We start from the raw sequence: 19,603 nt of genomic DNA, 5'->3' as shown, positions 1-19,603 counted from the left end.
AAATGGAGTTTGAATATTCAAACTGACCCTGAAATCAGGCAAGACATGCTAATGAATTTCTAACTCCTATACATTTGCATTATTATAATGAATAATTATGCTTGTTTTAAAGCCTTACGCCCTAATCTTTTAGAAAGTATGTTTATTTTATTTTTTGGACTATTGCATTATTATAATGAATAATTATGTTTATTTTAAAGCCTTACGCCCTAATCTTTTAGAAGATATGTTCATTTTATTTTTTGGACTTTAGTACTTTTTGTCCTATTAAGAGAGTTAGGTACTTTTTGCACCAAAAAAAACACATAGAACTAATGTAATTTTTCAACATATTATTACAATAAAGAAATAAGTCTATTCTATATCTTTAATGTAACTCGTGTCTCCATCTATGCCATGAATATTGCTATAAAAAGTAACTCCTTCGGGAAGATTGACATGGGTTAAAATATCACAAATGTCATGAAATTTTGCAGTTTTAACAGGTAAAAAATTTACATATGCTCTATTAGGTTTGAGTGAAAGGAGAGTTGAAAGTTTTTTACCACATTTAAAAGTTTTTATGACATCACAACATTCTCCGGTCATTGAAATTCTACTTAGTGGTACATTGCCTCGTTCAAATTTTGCTCCTCTAAATTCGCTAATTCCAGTTACTGGTTTTATTAAGGGATCATAAGCCCTTTTAAAGTCCAGTACTTTAACAACTGGGGTTCCATCTTGGATCATGTTGTCTGTAAGAGGATGTTCCACGTAAACAACATTAAATGGTTTTCTGGTATCTGTATTCTTTACAAGCGATACCCACTGTGAAGGTAGAATTATCCTGTCCTTCTTTCTTCTTCTTTTTTCAATGCGCCCAAAATTACGATCACAAGGCATTCGGCTATGTCCTGGAAGGGGATACTTTACATAAGCTTGTGTTATAGAGACATTTTTATTTACCAATCTTTGTAGAGAAGCAAAGATGTAACAGTTTTTATTCTGTGAAAAACAGTTATCCATGAAAATCACAATCTTTGTAGTTGTAGATGTAAGACCAGAAATGTAATGATCCAAACATGAAATGACTTCATTTGGGCCCTTAGCTGCAAAATGCTCAGCATACAGATACATGTGAGCAGATTCATTTACATTGTCATGAATGCACAGGTTGTGAATCTAAAATTGACGCTTATAATATTCTTGTCCGATGCCAGTTAGAGGAAGCGGTAAATTTTTTTCAAAGTCCAAACAGATCACTGCAGTGTCTTTGCTTAGTTTTGCAGCTTCTGTGGCTTCGTTGATTTGCACATTAAACACATCAGCTTTCTTTATGTGAAGCTCATGTTGAAATTTCAGTTTATTTACAAGAATGGCATCATTAATAGACTCAGCTGCTTTTATTTGTGCCTGGAATTTTTCACATTTATTGCATATGTCACTCCTTGGAAATCCAAATTTAATATTAAATTCAAAGTTAAATATGTCAAGGTAAAGCCAGCATTTACAATCATTAGGTATAAGATCTGGGTTTGCCTTTAAAAATAGGTGATGCATTTCTGTCAGAGTCAGAAATGAATCCAGGTATTTTTTGCGTTTGTTTTTTGATTGGCTGTTGTGGCTTTCACGTGCAGGAAACAGTTTAATGTGATCACAAACACGATCTCTAATTTCTTTAACAATTGTTTTGTGATTTTCGTGTTTACCCCGGCCATCTTCAATGGGAACAGTAACGTTAAGAACTTTTCTCTTAAGCCTAGATTCCTTTACCCCATGTATTGCAAGAAATGCTGCTTTGCAAACGGTAACAGTTTGATCCATTGCAGTGACTGAATAGAAAAAGCTACTTTGTTCTTTGCCATTTTCTTTTCTAGGTCTTTGACGAATATTATTGACAGGGGTTATATTTATGCAACCCTGCAGATATATATTTTGTTCATCATGATCTTTAAGAGCAGAAAATGCAGAAAAAATCTGTTCTTTTTCAATATCTGTGAACTTAGTTAGACATCTACAACGACATTCAATTATGGCAGGCTTCCTTGATGGCTTCAGCTTTTTACCATAAGATGTGTGAGCTTCTCCTGAAATAATTTTTTTAAATTAAATATTGATGTTTAAAATGTTGTCATTTTATGTTACATAAATATTTACATGCAATTACGAAAGATATAAGTTGGGTGTTTACTAATTTATTACTGCTCAATACATTAGGAATATGTACAAAACACAGAAAAAAGTGCTACAAAAAGTGAAGACACTTTGAGTACACTGTGTGTAGATTAGTGTAAAGTACACTAATCTACACACAGTGTGCTTTATATTAAACTATATAAAAAATATATAGTTTTATATTATATATAATAACATTAGAAATAATAACAAGTGTATATAACATATTTGTATTATATATATAACATAACTAGTACTAAACAAGTTTAAATATCAATAATATATATATATATATATATATATATATATATATATATATATATATATATATATATATATATATAGATATATATAGATATACTGTTACCTCTGACTTTAGCCAGCTTAATGCCATTTCTTTTCCATTTTGATGGTGTTAGTCTTCTTTTTTTGGCTTTGGATTTAATTTTGGGTAAGATAGCGTTCGCCTTGTCCGCCATTTTTTAAAGTTATGAACTAATTCTAACAGCCGCTTGGCGAGAAAAGCTAAGTTAAGAACTTTTAGCACCAAAATTTAGGACTTAAGTACTTTTTGTCTATAAAATTGTCTAATTCTTATTTTTGGTATGTGTAAAAGAAGGGCTTAGGTGCATTTTAAAATGTTACAATTTATCCGGTACAAAAGGCTTAACCGTGTTAGAAAAAATTACTAATTAACTCAATTTCGTCAAAATGTGACTTAAGTACTTTAAACACTAAGGTCTTCATTTACAAAATAAAACATCAGAGTTTTATTTACTTCAATTATCAATTAAAAATTTAGGTGTTTACCAACTTAAATGCTCATGCGGAAGTATATATATTGGCAAAACCAAAAAGAAAATTATATCAAGAAGTGCATTATACCAAAGAGCCTGTAAAGATTAAAAATTTTCAAGTTCAGGAGCCACAGGACATTTTAAAACACGATGTGGTAACTTTGATTGGCTGTATTTTAAGACCTTGGCAGTCATTCCAGAATACATGATAAGAAAACTTAGAGAATTCCTGGAGATAATAAAAGTAAGAGTTTGACCTGAGATAGGTATTGGGCAAGTGGTTTTCAATCAAGATGATATGTTATGATATGATATGATGGGATGTTAAAACATAAAGTTGGGGACCAATTTTAACAGAATTTTAACAAAGGTCACTATCATATTATTTTATTGGTTTTTACATTTTAAGGCTTTTAATTTTTTGTTTTATCTTATTTTGTAACGTTTTTTTCATTACCCGATGACCCTGGCCACAATAGGTCCGCAAAATTTTGGTAATATATTAACATATCAAAATATATTTTAAAAATAGTTATACATTGCTTTTTTTTATCAAAATCAACTTATATATTATAAATATATTGTTTATAATATTTATGTACATAACAACATTTTACATAACAAGAATATAACTTATAAAGATTATATATGTGTATATATATATATATATATATATATATATATATATATATATATATATATATATATACACACTATTTATAAATGTGTATAATTATAAATATATAAATATACTATTTATATTATATATATAGTACTCTCAGAATTAGGAAAAATGAGGTTGGCAATAATTTGCCGACTTCAATTTTTTAGAGGTCGGCATCAGGTTATCAAAAAAAAATTTATTACAAAGGTCTTACCAAAAAAAAAAAAAAAAACTTTCTAATTTAAAAAGCCATACCCTCTAATTTTGGGGCAAATATATAAAAAATTAGCCTCAAAAAGTTTGAACACTATTGAATCACTTTTGACCACCTCTCAAGCTAATAATTTAGGGGGAAAATGACAGAAAACTATGTATATATTTATGAAATAAATAATCAAAAGTGATCCGATAGTGCTCAAACTTTTTGAGGTTTATTTCTTATATATTTTCCCCATATTTAGAGGTATGGTTTTCCAGATTTGAAAATTTGCTTTTTTTGACTACCCCTATTTTATATCAGTCCTCGGAATTGTGTTTGGCATTCAAACACAATTCCGGAGGTCAGCAAGGAGGTCAGCAAAGAATCACTGACCTGATTTCTATGTTTTATGGTAAAGCTTTTGTAACAAATCTTTTTTGCCAACCCGATGCCGAGCTCTAACAGATTAAGGTTGACAAATTATTGCTGACCTCATTTTTCCTAATTCTGAGGGCTGATTTATATATTATCTTTATATTATGTTACTTTTAAGTTATACAATCATAAAAAAAGTAAGTTTTGTACTTTTTGTTTAGAAATGAAATCACAGGCGTTTCAATTTTCCATGACAATGTCAACATAATTTCCAGAAGTGAGAGCTTAGAAAATTTTCCAGATTATTTCATAAATTAGAAAATTAGCATTAAACAGAAGATACAGTTTAGCTTATTTTTAACTTTGAAAATAGACTATTATGCAGTATGCAACTTTATTTAGTGATAATTTACTATGCAGTTATTTAGTAATAATTTAGGGTAGAAACTTTTTAAATCTGATTTATTTTTAAAGATTCATTATAATAGAAATTTACATAAGTTATATCCATTAAAAATAATTATAAATAGCATAAATTGTAGACAATAGGAAGTAACTATTTTTTCAATTATTTAAAAAAATTTTTTATTTATTATTTATTAAAAATGGATAAATTATGTTATCGTTTATTTACATCACAACAGGTTGCATTTTTTTTAGCTTTCGTCTAACAATGATATGGGTGTTGGGTTTTTTAGTTAGGTACCTAATCTTTTTACCAGTGAGGTATGATTTTTTTTTCTTTTTATCTTTTTTTTCTTTATATGAATTTTGCTTTGTCTTTATTTAATTTTTAGTGTAGATTTTTATTTAATTTTTAGTGTAGACTTTTTCTTTCAGAGTAACTATTTTGACCATTGGTTTTGGTTTTTTATTGGCATCAATGTCAATTCTTCCTCTTATACCCAATCTAAAGTAGGTAAAGATAACTTTAGTGTTTTTCAATTTAAACTATGAACATTATGATAAAAGCGCTTACTTTTTAGCCTTCGGTTTTGGCTGTGTAAATGGGTCACACTTTTATCTTTTCGTATCATTTCTAGAGGACTTTCAATTGTGGTTAACTTTCATAATAGGTAATTTTATTACTTTTTTTTATGTAATTTTTTTTTTTTTTAATTTAATTTTAATCTTAGTTTTAAAAAAACAATTATTTTTTAGTTGTTATTGAAAAATTTGTATATTTGTTATTTTCTTTTAAATTGTTTTATAAAAATATTGTTCTTGATGATGATAATAATATTTTAGAAATATATATAAAAAATAATAATATAAATGAAAATAATATCTGAACGCCAATGCCAAAGAATCTTAAGTCCTGTTTTTATTAATATTCAGTACAGCTGTTTAAAAGTTTAGATAATTGATTTTTAACAAGTAAGTACATAAAGATATTAAAAAGATTAATTTTTATGTTGAAAATAAGAAAAATAAGAGCATACATTGCATAACACTAAGCAGTGCAGAAAATAATGCATAAAATCATATTGCAAGAAGTCAAAACATCACTTTTAAAAAAGGTGAACTTCATACCTCTTGGCTCTGAGGTCCATATATGTATAAAAAACTAGTTATGAATAAAAAATACAAATGTGTATAAGAAAAATAATGTGCACTTATTTTTTTTACAGAGAAAACATGGCAAAAGGAGGTGGAATTTGTGTTGCTAATCATACATCTCCGATAGATGCTTTTATACTTGGTTGTGACAGAAATTATGCATTAGTGAGTTGAAAATATATTTTTTTTGGAGACCATGCTGTCAACTCAACTGAAGTAAGATCTGTCAGCTGTCAAATGATATCACATTTGCTGTTTAGTGAAATCACTTTAGTAACTATGGTTTAAAATCCATTTTTAGATAGGTCAAATGCAATCTGGAATTATGGGTACAGTTCAAAAATCTTTACTAAAAGCACAAGATCATATATTCTTTGAGCGCAGCGAGTTAAAAGATAGACTTTTAGTTGTAAATAGGTATATATGTGTTTATATATTTATAAATCTAAAATTAAGAGAAACTGAGTAGGAGAGAGTTGGCATCACCATCAAGTTTTTAGTCCATTAAGATTTTTGAAGAAATGAGAATATTATTACTAAAATAACAGAATATAACAAAGTTTACTATTTTCTTCATTTAGTATACTTTTAAATTTTATATAAAAATTTTAGTACAGGTTTCAAGAAAATAAATAAGAAATCAAAAATTATATATCCTCCCATTAGACATTTTATATCCTTTCCCATCTTTATAATGTCTTAGGATCAATTTTATTGGTTCCTAGATTTCATGACTTTTCACCATGATTTTATTATCAATAACTTATAAAAAAAACTTTTTTTCTTTCAAAAATTAGTTTGACTTACTTCAATCAATCAAATTGTTTGTTTACGTTTTATTTTTCTACAATTTTACTAACTCATACAATATAAAAATTAAAAAAAAATTAGGGGATGGTACACTTAAATGTACCATCCCCTCTCTGATTTAATTTGATTTTTTCAAAAACAAAAATCAATAGACCATTTCGGCTTGTATATAGTTATTTTACATTATCATGGCAACAACATTTTACCTAAAATTTCTAATAAACTTAATAAAAAATTCCATTAACTTAAAATAATGACACTTTAAATCATCATGTTTTCCAGATTATAAATTTCAACAAAAAAATTTCTTTTGGTTTGAAAGTTTTAAAAAGTTAGTTTAAAATATAGTATTAAATTGAAACTTTTGATCTTTCTGTTGTTTATTTTGCCACTCTAAATTGTCACATTGTGAAATCTAAAATGCAATGTTATTGTGACCTTTAAATTATGATGTTATCCTGCACTATAAATTGTGATGTTGTACACTCTAAGTTATGCTTTAGAGAATTTCAAGAAATTATATATTTATAAATAAGTCATTAAGATTTCATAATAGCTAAGAAACTTTATTTATAAGAAAATAAGTTATTTAATTATTTAAGTATTTGTCACATTTAAAAAGAAGTAAAACAAAATTTCTTTTTGCTCAAGTTTTTGTCAAGTTTAAAACATGACAAAATAATTGCAGGTTCTTTCTTTTTTTTATAAGTATAAATACTAAAGTGAACTTGAAGAAAAAAATAAATAGTTTTTCCATTTTTCTTCATATCAATTCAAAAATAAAATACACAATTACATTTTTATGAAAACAACATTACTGTTGTACATGTAAAATATTTTTATGAAAACAACATTACTGTTGTACATGTAAAATATTTTTATGAAAACAACATTACTGTTGTACACGTAAAATATTTTTATGAAAACAACATTACTGTTGTACATGTAAAATATTTTTATGAAAACATTACTGTTGTACATGTAAAATATTTTTATGAAAACAACATTACTGTTGTACATGTAAAATATTTTTATGAAAACAACATTACTGTTGTACATGTAAAATATTTTTATGAAAACAACATTACTGTTGTACATGTAAAATACTTTTATGAAAACAACATTACTGTTGTACATGTAAAATATTTTTATAGTTATAGTGCTGAATTGTTTTATATGAAATTACAAGTTTTACAAGAAATAGTTTTGTTTAAGCATTAAGTGCATAGGTTACAGTTTTAGTAGGATCATTGTGTCTTACCCATAACATGATTTTTTACACATACCTGCTGAATCTGAGGCATTTTACCTTTGATTTATAATGGACAGTTATATCAAAACATTATTATTTTACTGATCAGAAAAAAATTAGGCAGAAGATTAAGTTGATACCCACTCTCCCATGCTAATTGATTGTTTGGTACAGTATACTTCATAAAAATTATTTTATAATTTCAACTGTCTGAGTTAGATAGCATTGATTAAGTTAATTATTGTTTTAGAATGCGAGAACATGTTGAGGATTCTCGAAAGAACCCTATTCTTATATTTCCTGAAGGTCAGTTCTTTAATTTAGTTTCCTAATAGTTAAATTATTTTGTGTTTCTTAAAGGTATTTTTTTCTTTTTTTTAATAATTTGAGGAAGTAAAAAAGAGTTATACTTTAGGAACCTGCATTAACAACACATCTGTTATGATGTTTAAGAAAGGTAGTTTTGAAGTTGGCGGTGTTATTTATCCAGTTGCAATTAAAGTACAGATTTTTTTATTCTATTTTAGTCTTATTAATATAATTATAATTAATGAATAAATGCTTTTATGTTTTTACTTTAGTATGATGCAATTTTTGGTAATCCTTTCTGGAACTCTGCAAAAGAGTCTATGTTACTGTATATAGTAAATATGGTGACAAGTTGGGCAATTGTATGTGATGTTTGGTATTTACCAGCGGCAGAAAAACTTGTAAATAGTTTAATTGTTATAAAGTTTTAGTATTTTATCAAGAATAGTTTCTATACACATTAACTCAATTTAAAATACATTAACTCAATTAAGTGTATTCTGTTGGTAATAATGACACTTTAAAAATAGATTAAACATGTTTTGTAATTAAGAGTTATCTAAATGTAAATCTTGAAAAATAATTTTAATCTTGTCGTGAAAGTATTATAAAAAATTTTAATATATTGAGAAGTTCTCTTAATATTTTTAGTTATTGTGACAAGTTGTCTGTTATCTTTTTTTATTTTTATGAATATCTGCTCTTAGAAATCTTTTCTTTGTTTTTTTTTTTTAAATTATTTGAATATGTCACTTATGGTGACATACTCAAATAGGGATTGGCGAGGGCTTCAGTACTTACAATAATTGAGGAATATGAAGGAGAATTATTGTAACAGAAAAATTTTGTACAAACGTCCCTGTCCCTAAGTCAGTATGGCATTTTTTGTGATGTTTTGTGACAACTTTACTTAGTTACACAAATACTTTTTATTCAGGCTGGAGAAGATGCTGTTCAATTTGCTAACCGTGTTAAAAAAGATATAGCTCGTCAAGGAGGATTGGTTGACATGTCATGGTTAGTTTTTATTTATTAAAGGATTTGGTAAAAATCAACAAATATAACATAAACACTATTTCATTATAAGATTAGAAGTTTGATATAAAGAAATATATTTTTCCTAATATAATTAATTTCTATTGAGTGAAAAAGTACGCATAATGTGCGAGTGTTATGTACCAGTGAGAAATATATTTTAAGTTAAGCAAACATTTTTGAAAATAAAGTTAAATTTAAAATTATTTCATCAATGTAATATTCATAAATTTCAAGAATAATTTTAAGCTGCAAAAACTATTCATAATTTTTAAATTTATCTAAAGAACACTACTTTGAATAATATTCAATAGACTTATTACCCGTATAGTGAGGTAATCTGGTAGTAATGTCATTTTTTATCATTTTTCTATGAAGTATGCCAACTCATAGACCAATATTTTCATTGAGTTCTCACACCTGAACTCACACTTAAAGCATCTAAGTAGAAATAAATAATCTTTTATCTCTGACAGCTGTTTTTAAAGAGCTGTTTTCTTGTGTTTCAATTGCCATAGCTTTTTTGTGTTTCAATTGCCATAGTTTTTTTCACCACTTGTCTGAATATTTCAAACTCACATAAGAATCTTCCATATTTAATATGTAATGCTCAAGTTTGAAAGTCTACTTAGTCTAAGCAAGATGAATCGATTGTTCTTTGAAAAAAGAACAAAAAGAACTAAATCGAACTAAACCTAATCAGTCAAATTATTTTGAATATGAAACAAACTGAATTGAACCAATTTTTTTAATAACACAGCTTAATTTAAGTAAACATAGAAAAGCAACTAAAAATGAAAAATGTAAGATTACCAGTTAGTTAACCAATAGGATGTGGATATATGATGTGAGATTTAGATAATACTGTTTAAACCTAAGTTGTTTATACATATATATTTATTTGTAATATATTTGTGTTGAAATTTTTTTTGTTGGTTTCAACTTAAATCATATTTATTTTCAGATTATGTTCAGAATATAATCAGGAAAAAGCTAATAAAGTTTGAACCCAAATCTAAAATAAAGAGTAAAAACAACAATTAATAAGCTCAGTAACTTATAGACAAAATGAACAACAAATTGACTGTTAAGTATGCATTAACATTTAGAAGACAAAAACTTCCAATATTATACAAATTGGTAAAGGATGGATTGCTGTAATAGTTTTAAAAAAATTTTCCTTTAGTAACCTGTTTAGTTTTACAACAGATCTTTGGACATGCTAAAACAATGGTTTGTACATGAGTCTCACACTTTACTACATCAATTCAGATTTTAACATAGAAAGTTTGTTAATTGCCTGCACACCATTTATTGGTAGACACAAAAAGGTAGCAATTGAAGTAAATATGGAATATTTTATTGCAAATGTAAACTTAAATAAAGAAATGCACTGAGTTAGTAAGTAACCGGGGTGGCAGCCTTTAGCAGATTTAGCAGGGCTAATTAAAAATGGCTATTAGCCAAGGCTATTAAAAAGTTTATATTAATTTATATATTATAAATTTATGCATATATTTACTATTTATCAAATACATAAAATATGACATGTAATATAGATATATATGGATATAAACATAACATTTATTTACATTCTGGTATACAATATTTATAAATATTTATACAAACTTTATTTGGGTAGAGTTGTTGATATTGGAACACCTAAGGAATAAATATTTTTAACTGATGATGGTTTAACAATGACATTTATGTTTATAATTATATGACATAAATGTTTATAGTCATAAATGTTTATGACTATAAAAATTTATGACTTGATTAATACAAACAGACAATTAATCTATACTTTTAGCCATAGTTTGATTTAATTGACTGGAAATAAACTTGGAATTAAGACAGAAAGTTGATTATTTCTTGTATAGCATGATGGAGTTCTAAGTACTTGTGCTTTCTTTTTTTAAAAACCCAATAATATGAAATGTCACACTTAAACTCTATTTCTTGCACCAAGAGGTTTTTGCCCAAGAAACCCATAGGCACAAACCAAAATAAATATTTGTCAGTATACAGAAGGGAGATCTGAAAGAAAGGTATCCTCCTAATGTTGTTGAGGTGCTGGTTATTGCTTTGCAAATTTTCTGGACCTATATTAGCCATGCTACAAAAGCCTACATGTGATCAAATATAAAAATTATTGACTCAAGGAAAAGCAAAAAAAGATAAACAGCTCAAACCTAAAGAAGCTTTATTGAGTAGCAGCAGCACAGACAAAGAAAGTGTTCAAAATAATAAATCTCCAAAAAGTTATCCAACTTCGCTCGATAAAGAGATGCAACCTTAGCAGATGCTAATTTTGCAACTGATTTGATATATGGTTTCCAAGAAAGATTAGAAGTAAGAGTTAATCCTAGAAGATGAAGAGTAGGTGACTCATCAAGTACATCACCGTTCATAAATATAGGAAGATCTAAATTATTGCGATAACGATTGGCTGAAAAAAATTGAGTTTTATCTGAGTTAAAGTTCACCAGCCACTGTGAGCCCCATGCTGTAGCAGAAGTGAGATCCTTTTCAAGCTCAAATGCCCCCTCCAAGCAATCAGAGAGTGTTGGTTTCTTATCCCGATAAGAATAAATGGTAGTATCATCAGCAAACAATGCCACCTTAGATGTGAGAATATCTGGAAGATTGTTAATGTAAATTATAAAGAGTATAGGGCCAAGGAAAGAACCTTGAGGAACCCCTGAAGTTACAGAATAAGAAGAAGAGTGCTGTCCATCGAGGACAACTTTTATGCTACGATTGGAAAGGAAGGATTCAATGATCTTAAAGATGTTGCCGGATACACCATAAGAAGAAAGCTTATGGAGAAGACAAGCATGCCAAACTTTATCAAAAGCTTTTGAAATGTCAAGAGCGATGGCCTTAACCTCTCCACCTTCATCTAATGCACGATAAAACCTGTCAGTTATTACTGTTAGCAAATCAGTTGTAGAACAAGAAGATCGAAATCCATATTGATGGTCAGAAATTAAGTTTTTAGATTCAAGATGAGAAATTAAGTGTTTGTTAATTAAAGATTCAAAAACCTTGCTTATGATAGGAAGAAGATTTATGGGACGGTAGTTAGACGAATCAGATCGCTCTCCAGAATTTTTGAAGATAGGGATAACAGATGCCGTTTTCCAGCAGGCTGGAAAACATGACTCTGATAAGCACTTGTTGAATAGTTTTGAGAGTATAGACGACAGCTCCAGAGAACACTTCTGCAAGACAATAACAGGTATGTTGTCTGGGCCACAAGCTGTAGAAGAGTCTAGGCAGGAAATCACTTTAGATACAGATGCTGGAGTGATACGCATGTCAAGCAATGGATCAACCTATTTGTTGGCAATATCAGGTAGAACGCAACTGGAATCAAGATGATATTGATGAAAAGTTTTTAGCAAACAATTCAGCTTTGTCTTTAGGTGAGGTGACGAAGCCTGAACCATACAAGAGAGGTGGAATTAAAGATTTGCCCTTATTATTGATATTATCAAAGATTCTCTAGAAGTCACGAGAGCCTAACTTTTGAGATGAGATACGAGAGTTCATGACCTGAGAATAGCGGGTTTTGGCGTTAGACAAAACCTTTTTACAATTGTTTCTAGCAGTAATAAACAGGCGTTTGTTTTCTGGAGAATTGTTTTGCTGATAAATATGGAAGTAACGGTTTCGATTGGCAATCGCAGCAGCACAGTGTGAGGAAAACCATGGAGGAGAGTGAGGCTTGACCTGGTATCGTTGAGAGGTAATAAAAGATTCCATGCCAGCCTGAATCCACGAAGTTATGTAAGAAGCACATTTGTTGACAGGAAGACGAAAAATTTCTACCCAAGGGCCATCACGAAGAAAATCACGGAAAGAATCCCAGTCAGCTTTACTGTAGTTGTAAGAGGTTCGATAATAGGGGGATTCAGGTGATAAAGAAGAATGAGATATTAGTTTTAGAGAGATCAAACTGTGATCAGAAGCACCTAAGAGTGAATGTGGAGAAACTGAGCACTGACTAGGATCAGAAACAAGACATAAGTAGAGTAGAGAAGGTAAATGATTCGAGTTGTCTGGAAAGCGAGTTGGAAAGTTGGCTATTTGAGTTAGGGATTGAGAAAGGCAAAAGTTGTTGGCTTTAATGCCTGCAGAATCACTGACACTAGAGCCAAGCCATTCAGAGTGGTGAGCATTAAAGTCACCGACAACAACTATATTAGCTGATGGATAAAGAGAGAGGGCTTGGTCAATATGATCAGAAATTATGTCAAAAAGAGTGCAGTCTTGAGATGAAGGAGAGCGATATAGAACAAAGAGAAAGGCAATAGAGTGAAGTGGTGCTAAACAAAAGCGCATGAAAGAACAGTCTAACCTAGTTTCACGACAAATGGGTGAATTCTTATGAATGTAAATGTCCAGGCCAAGCATGTGACTATTGGAGTCTTTACAAATTAAAGAAAGATAAACATCTACACTAAGATCACAAGATGAGACAACCGAACTCAAATTAGCCTCACAAAGAGCAAGTAGGTCTGGTGAACTTTGCAAGAAATAAGACTTAACAGAAGAAAAGTTACTTCGAAGACCACGAATATTAGTGAATGATAGGTTTAGAGAACTTGGTGATGATGATGGTTTTTTGTGTTTTATAGTTTTTGGTACTTTATTCATTTTTAAATTAGATTGAAGAACTTGACTCAAAGCATAGATAATACTCAGAACACCGTTTAATAGCCCAAGCAACTGCCTCATTACTACTAATAAATCCTAAGCCGTAACAAAGGGCTCCAAATGTGGCCTCCGCAATGCACACCAAAAGTACAAACAGGGACACCATCCATGCGCAACATGGCACTGTTAATACTTTGATATTTTTCAGCTGTTGATGGAATCAGCCTCTCTGAGAGCTACCACAGAGTTCGGGAAATCTGACTACCAGCTGGCCTCAGAACCATAAAACTGAGTTTTAGAGCTGTACCCTCATTAGGAGATAATAGAATGAGTTGCCTAGTCATAAAAACAGAGACACAAGCAAAACTCATGCATTTAGTCAAGAAGATCCAGCATTCAACATCCTAAACTGGAAACAATGTATTAAAAATACATCTGCGCCAGCCTAATAGATGAAGAAGGGGTGCGAGGCTGGTCAACAGATAGAATCTGTTTACCCTTTAAGTCTTTGCCTAGGAGGCCTTCTACAAGACAGTAGCCGGGTGCATTTAACATCTGGCCAAGATGAGTATTTTTATTGATACAACATCTCTAGCCTTTACCCAACCAATAGCCCCAAAACAGGGGGTGTTTTAAATCGGAGTTGGCATCTCCTAGCCTTTGCCTAAAAAGGCATATCCTACAAGGCAGCAGGATATGAAGCAGATTTTACTGGGTTACATGTTACCAGTAGCAGGATAACCTGATCTGACTGTAATCTAATAATAAAACATAATAATATTGATGGCTTTGTGGAGCAGTATATTTTCTTCCAGTTCAATTTCTTTTCAATTAGACAGTGATATATGAATGAACAAACTTGGTACAGGATTTCCAAAGAAATTTGTTACTTTTTAAAAATTTAATTAATTTACAAAAGTATTTGTTCTGTACAACTCTTTCAACAGCTAAAAAATCTTCTTTTGTTAAATTGAAAAACTCTATATTTCTAAAATGTGTGTGGAAGATGAATGTTCTTTAACTTAAATGGTATTTTTTTGTTGGTCGTAGATGTATGGTTTTACCATGTTAATCAAATCAAATAGTATAAAGAACTTTTTATGTAACACTGTGAGTTTTCATTTTTAATAGGTAATTCTCAAAAAGAAATGCTGATATTCAATGATACTTTGTTGTGTATTACATCAAATGATGTATTACTAGAGTTGCCAAAAAAAAACAGTTTTTTTTAATCTGTGTTTTTTATTGTTTTTATTGTTTTGTTTTGATTTTTATGTTTTTTTTTTAAATCAAAGATTTAAAAAAAAAAAAAAGTTATATGTTATATATAATTTAACATAACCTTAACAGTCAATACAAACTTAAATAAATAGTTATCTTTTAGACATCAGATTCTTTATTATAAATTTCCTGTTCAGTAATGTTATCAATTGAGAAGTCGAATACGAATTCATCAGAGTCACTTGATTTGTTTTCCTCTAAACTCTGTATAATAAGATTGCCTAGATTAAATTCTTGACTGACTTTGAGTCGTTGATGATTCTGTATCATATTTTTGATTTTTGAGTTCTAAATTGTGGGAAATAAAAACTAATTTTGATGTTCAATCATTTGTTAATCTGTTTCGTTTTTGATTGTGGATCCAAGATTGTTGACTAAATGATCTTTTGACTGCCACACTTGTTGGTGGAAGTAATAGAATTTGCAATACTTGACAGTATTCGAGCGAATGAACAACATATTCCCTTCCATTAACTCGCAGGAGATGTGTATTTTACTGAAGCCCATATAAAAGGTTTTGAAAAAAGTCCTTCTTTAGATCTATAGTCAGCATTGTCACCCAAAATTTTGTCATCACAGTCTTTAATCAAAGGATACAGTTTTCCTAAATTATGAAGGGTTTCAATGACATCAATATAAAACAGGTGTTTTTAATCAATTAACAATTTATTTTAAACGTAAAAAAGTTAAATAATAGAACTTTCAAAATTTTTTTTGCTTTTTTAGTATAAAAAAATCAAGTAAAGATTAAATAATTAAGAACACGCTGTTTTATCTCCAAAGATATGACATCCTTTATATAGTCGATCCACTAAATTTGCAGCCAAGTGAATGTTTCGTGAAATTTCCTGTGAAATTTCCTTCTTCTGGCAATTATTTCCATCATAGCATTTTCTCAGTTTTTAAGTATTGGGTTGCAAAGGATATTGTCTTGAAAAGATTTTTCTAAACCAGAAAAAGTTTTGGCCATGATGGAGATGCTAATTTTATCTCCTTTGACAGCTGAGATTGCTATGGCTATTGGTTTTAATAACTTAACAAACCCATCCACTTTATTCCAGAATACTTCTGACAACAATAGATTTTGAACAAACACAGACTTAGCAATCGGTTTAGCTTCATCATCTATAGCTAATCTCCGCAGTGCTAACCTGTTGTTGTGAAGACTTTCCATACAGATTGAACCCCATCTAAAGAAACAAATTATTGAAATTAAATACTTAGCTGCCTAGTTTTAAGGCATACATACTAAACGTACTAAATTTAATGATTTAGATTGATAAATTGCAGTGACGGATCCATGAGGTGGGGGGGTGATAGCAGTATGTATCTCCGCCCCGACCCCCACCCCTCCTCCTCCTCCTCCACCAGAATATGAAAGTCCTCAAATTTCTTAAAAATTGAGGACCTTATTTTTTTTATTCGTGGGATGCAAATGTGGTAAAAAAAACAAAAATATTTCAATTATCTCCCCCTCCCACTTCACCAACAAAAGTTCCTTAACCCGTCTCTTATAAATAGTGTAGTAGCAATTAGATATATTTGAGTTTTCAACAAACCTAGTTTTAACTGTTTTACTAGTTTTAATAAATCATTATCAATAAAGCTTACTTCAAATTATTTCAAAAAACTTAGTTTAGATATTGTTTTAAAGAATAACAAATGGTATCTGACTATTATGAAACATTAAGTAAAAATAATCTCAAAAGATTACCTGTTTCGATGCTGGTCTAAAATACTAGTTAAGGTATTGTTACAAAAAAATTAATGCATTTCATTTCTGCAATTAGTAAAATACAGTAATCTAACTAATTAATAATACTGATAGAGAAATTGGTTTAATTGCATACTATTATTATTTTTTTTTAAATTGTTTTCCATTCAAATTCTAATTTGTACACATTATACAAATTCTAAATTATTCACTTGGTTATATAAAGTTTAAAGTTATGAATATCTAGGGCACAGATCAAAATTTATATAAAACCATACCAAATTTAAGCTACATTTTTCTTACCTGATATTGCTTCATCCATCACATAAAGTTGCTACACTTGAGGCAGTTACGACAAGTTCTTTAATGGTTGTTGAGGTTTCATTATAAACCTTTTTAAGCAAGGAATTAGACAACGAATCATGGTTAGGTGATTTAAATGCAGGTCACAATTTTGCAAAAAAATTTGAGCCACAACTTATTTTCAAAAATTCCTAATGAGCATCCAGTACCATAGACAGCACGTGCTAAATCCATTTTATTTTTTATTTTATTTTTTACTTATGTACTTCATTATGACTAGACTATTCATTGCAATCAATGTTTGTAATAACTAAACTAAATACTTACTATTTGTTCATTAATCATTTTGTCTGAGAAAATATAGGTTGCAATTTTATTTTACTGAACTCTTGTTGAAGAATGTAGTTGTTTTAAAGGAGTCTATTTTAATTCATTTTTATTCTGTTTAAAGTTTTCAATTCTTGAAATGAATTTGAACTGAAATGGAGTTTGCAATGTAGTAGATGGCAAGCATATTTTTTCCCCTGCTTCTCCTTCTTGAGCGACTAAATTTTCAGAAATAACTTCTTTTATTATTAAACCAGTTTGAACTTTTTTTGATTTAAGGAAACCTCATTTAAATACTTGTTTTTTATTTGGTCACTACATTTCTTACAGTTAAACATGTGCTTGGCCATTCGAGTGCCATTTTTTGCTTATTTTAAGCTGCAAAATTTGCATACAACTTGTTGAGTTTTAAAACCTCCAAGTTCTACAGTTGCCTCATTGAACAAATTAGCAATAAATTATTTCTTTCTGCCTGGCATAGTTTTTGCTAGATTGTTAGTTTATATATATTAATTATTTGAAACTATTTTTTTAGAGTTTATACAACATTTACAATTTATACTAAATAAAAATTTGTAAAATAAAAAATTTAAATATTTTAAACTCCATTACCGACTATGATTAAAAATACATCTTGCAAACAAACAAAATTAAACTCTCAAAAGAAACTATGTTTAAAATTCAATACATTAGTATAATAAAGTAATAAGGTTATTTAAACAATTTCTTTTAAAAACAAAGTTTTATTTATATTTTTTTTTAACATAGGTGACTTAATTGTTATAGCTAGTATATAGGGTAATATACATTATCTTAAGTAAAAAAACATGCGTATTTGAAGGTTTAATGCCGCTGTAACTGTTTCAAGGTTCATTTATATCTAAAATATAAATAATACTATAAAAAAAAAACATAACAAACATGTTTTTTTGTGTTTTTTTTTTTTTTTTTAAACGCGTTGGTTTTTTTTGAGTCACAACTCTATGTATTACTAAACCAATTGTATTGTGCATGTTTTATGATACAAAAAAAACGGTTAAAAAAAACACAATAACAAAATATTGAATAGTCCTTACAATAACATGAAATAAATATAAATAAATTGAATCTATAACGATTGACTTAAATAAAAGAATATGTATTGCAGCTGATGAAGCAAAAGTTTGTACTCCTTGTATGGTATTTTGCCATTTATAACAATAGTTCCTGAATATAATTTAAAAAAATAAAGAAGTTCAGTCGCTTTAAAATCTGAAAATTTATCCAAACCTCTTGGCCAAACATGAAGGTCTAATAGTGTAAATTTTTGTATTTTAAGCAACTCTGAAGAAATTTGTATAGAATAACCTTTAGTGTTATATATGTTATATGTTTTATATCTATATACAGTATATGCCAAAATTGTCACCATGTTTGAACAAAGAAACATTTTTTTTTTTTCAATAGAAAAGCTGTGAAGAAAAATGAAATTTTCGTATTATTAATTAAATTTAGGACTTAGCTGACTGAAAATATTTGTTTTAAAAAATTAAGAAATTATTGCTTTTTATTAAGTTTAGAGGATATTGAATTTTTTTTTTAATTTTTATGTGAAGAGCTAATGGTGACAATTTTGTTGCAAATGAAAGCAAACAACATTGTAGTAAATTAATATCGAGTGTATCCTCCCTTAGATTTAATTACAGCCTGAATTCTTTCAGGAACACTAGCAACCAAATTGCGGCATTCCTCGGGTATAATTGAGTACCAAACCTCTTGTACACAAGCCCAAAGTTCATCCTTATTCTTAGGTGGAGTAGGAAAGTTGTAGACCCGTTGTTTAACTATTGCCCATAAATTTTCGAATGGGTTAAGATCAGGGCTTTGTGCTGGCCAGTCAACGGCTTTCAATTTCTTCTCTTGAAGGAATTTAATGATCTTATTAGCCTTATGCTTGCGGTTGTTGTCTTGCATGAACATCGTGTTACGTAAAGTTCTGCCCCATTTTCGAAGGGACTTGAAATATCCGACCTTAAGGATGTTGATATAGTCATCAGCGTTCATTATTCCATTAATTTTCACTAATTCACCGACTCCACGAGCACAGAAACATCCCCTAAACAAGAGTTTATATTTAACGGCATATTTAACGGTTGGTGTAAAATCTCGAGCACTTAAT

General features: G+C 29.1%; 1 protein-coding gene across 1 annotated transcript in view; it reads left to right on the top strand.

Annotated features, from left to right (window-relative positions):
- LOC100209188 (glycerol-3-phosphate acyltransferase 3) overlaps positions 1–19,603 on the top strand; it is a 40,065-nt gene that overhangs the window by 16,532 nt on the left and 3,930 nt on the right. Inside the window, exons 6-14 of the mRNA XM_065792776.1 lie at positions 4,850–4,915; positions 5,030–5,104; positions 5,176–5,265; positions 5,821–5,914; positions 6,051–6,166; positions 8,062–8,117; positions 8,227–8,312; positions 8,393–8,521; positions 9,058–9,137. Of these exons, the coding sequence (XP_065648848.1) occupies positions 4,850–4,915; positions 5,030–5,104; positions 5,176–5,265; positions 5,821–5,914; positions 6,051–6,166; positions 8,062–8,117; positions 8,227–8,312; positions 8,393–8,521; positions 9,058–9,137 (792 nt within the window). The remainder of the gene's footprint in view (positions 1–4,849; positions 4,916–5,029; positions 5,105–5,175; positions 5,266–5,820; positions 5,915–6,050; positions 6,167–8,061; positions 8,118–8,226; positions 8,313–8,392; positions 8,522–9,057; positions 9,138–19,603) is intronic.

This window comes from Hydra vulgaris, chromosome 03 (genome assembly GCF_038396675.1).
Source record: "Hydra vulgaris chromosome 03, alternate assembly HydraT2T_AEP".
Lineage (NCBI taxonomy): Eukaryota > Metazoa > Cnidaria > Hydrozoa > Anthoathecata > Hydridae > Hydra > Hydra vulgaris.
The sequence above is the reverse complement of the archived record's forward strand: the minus strand, read 5'-3'. Positions and strand labels throughout refer to the sequence as shown.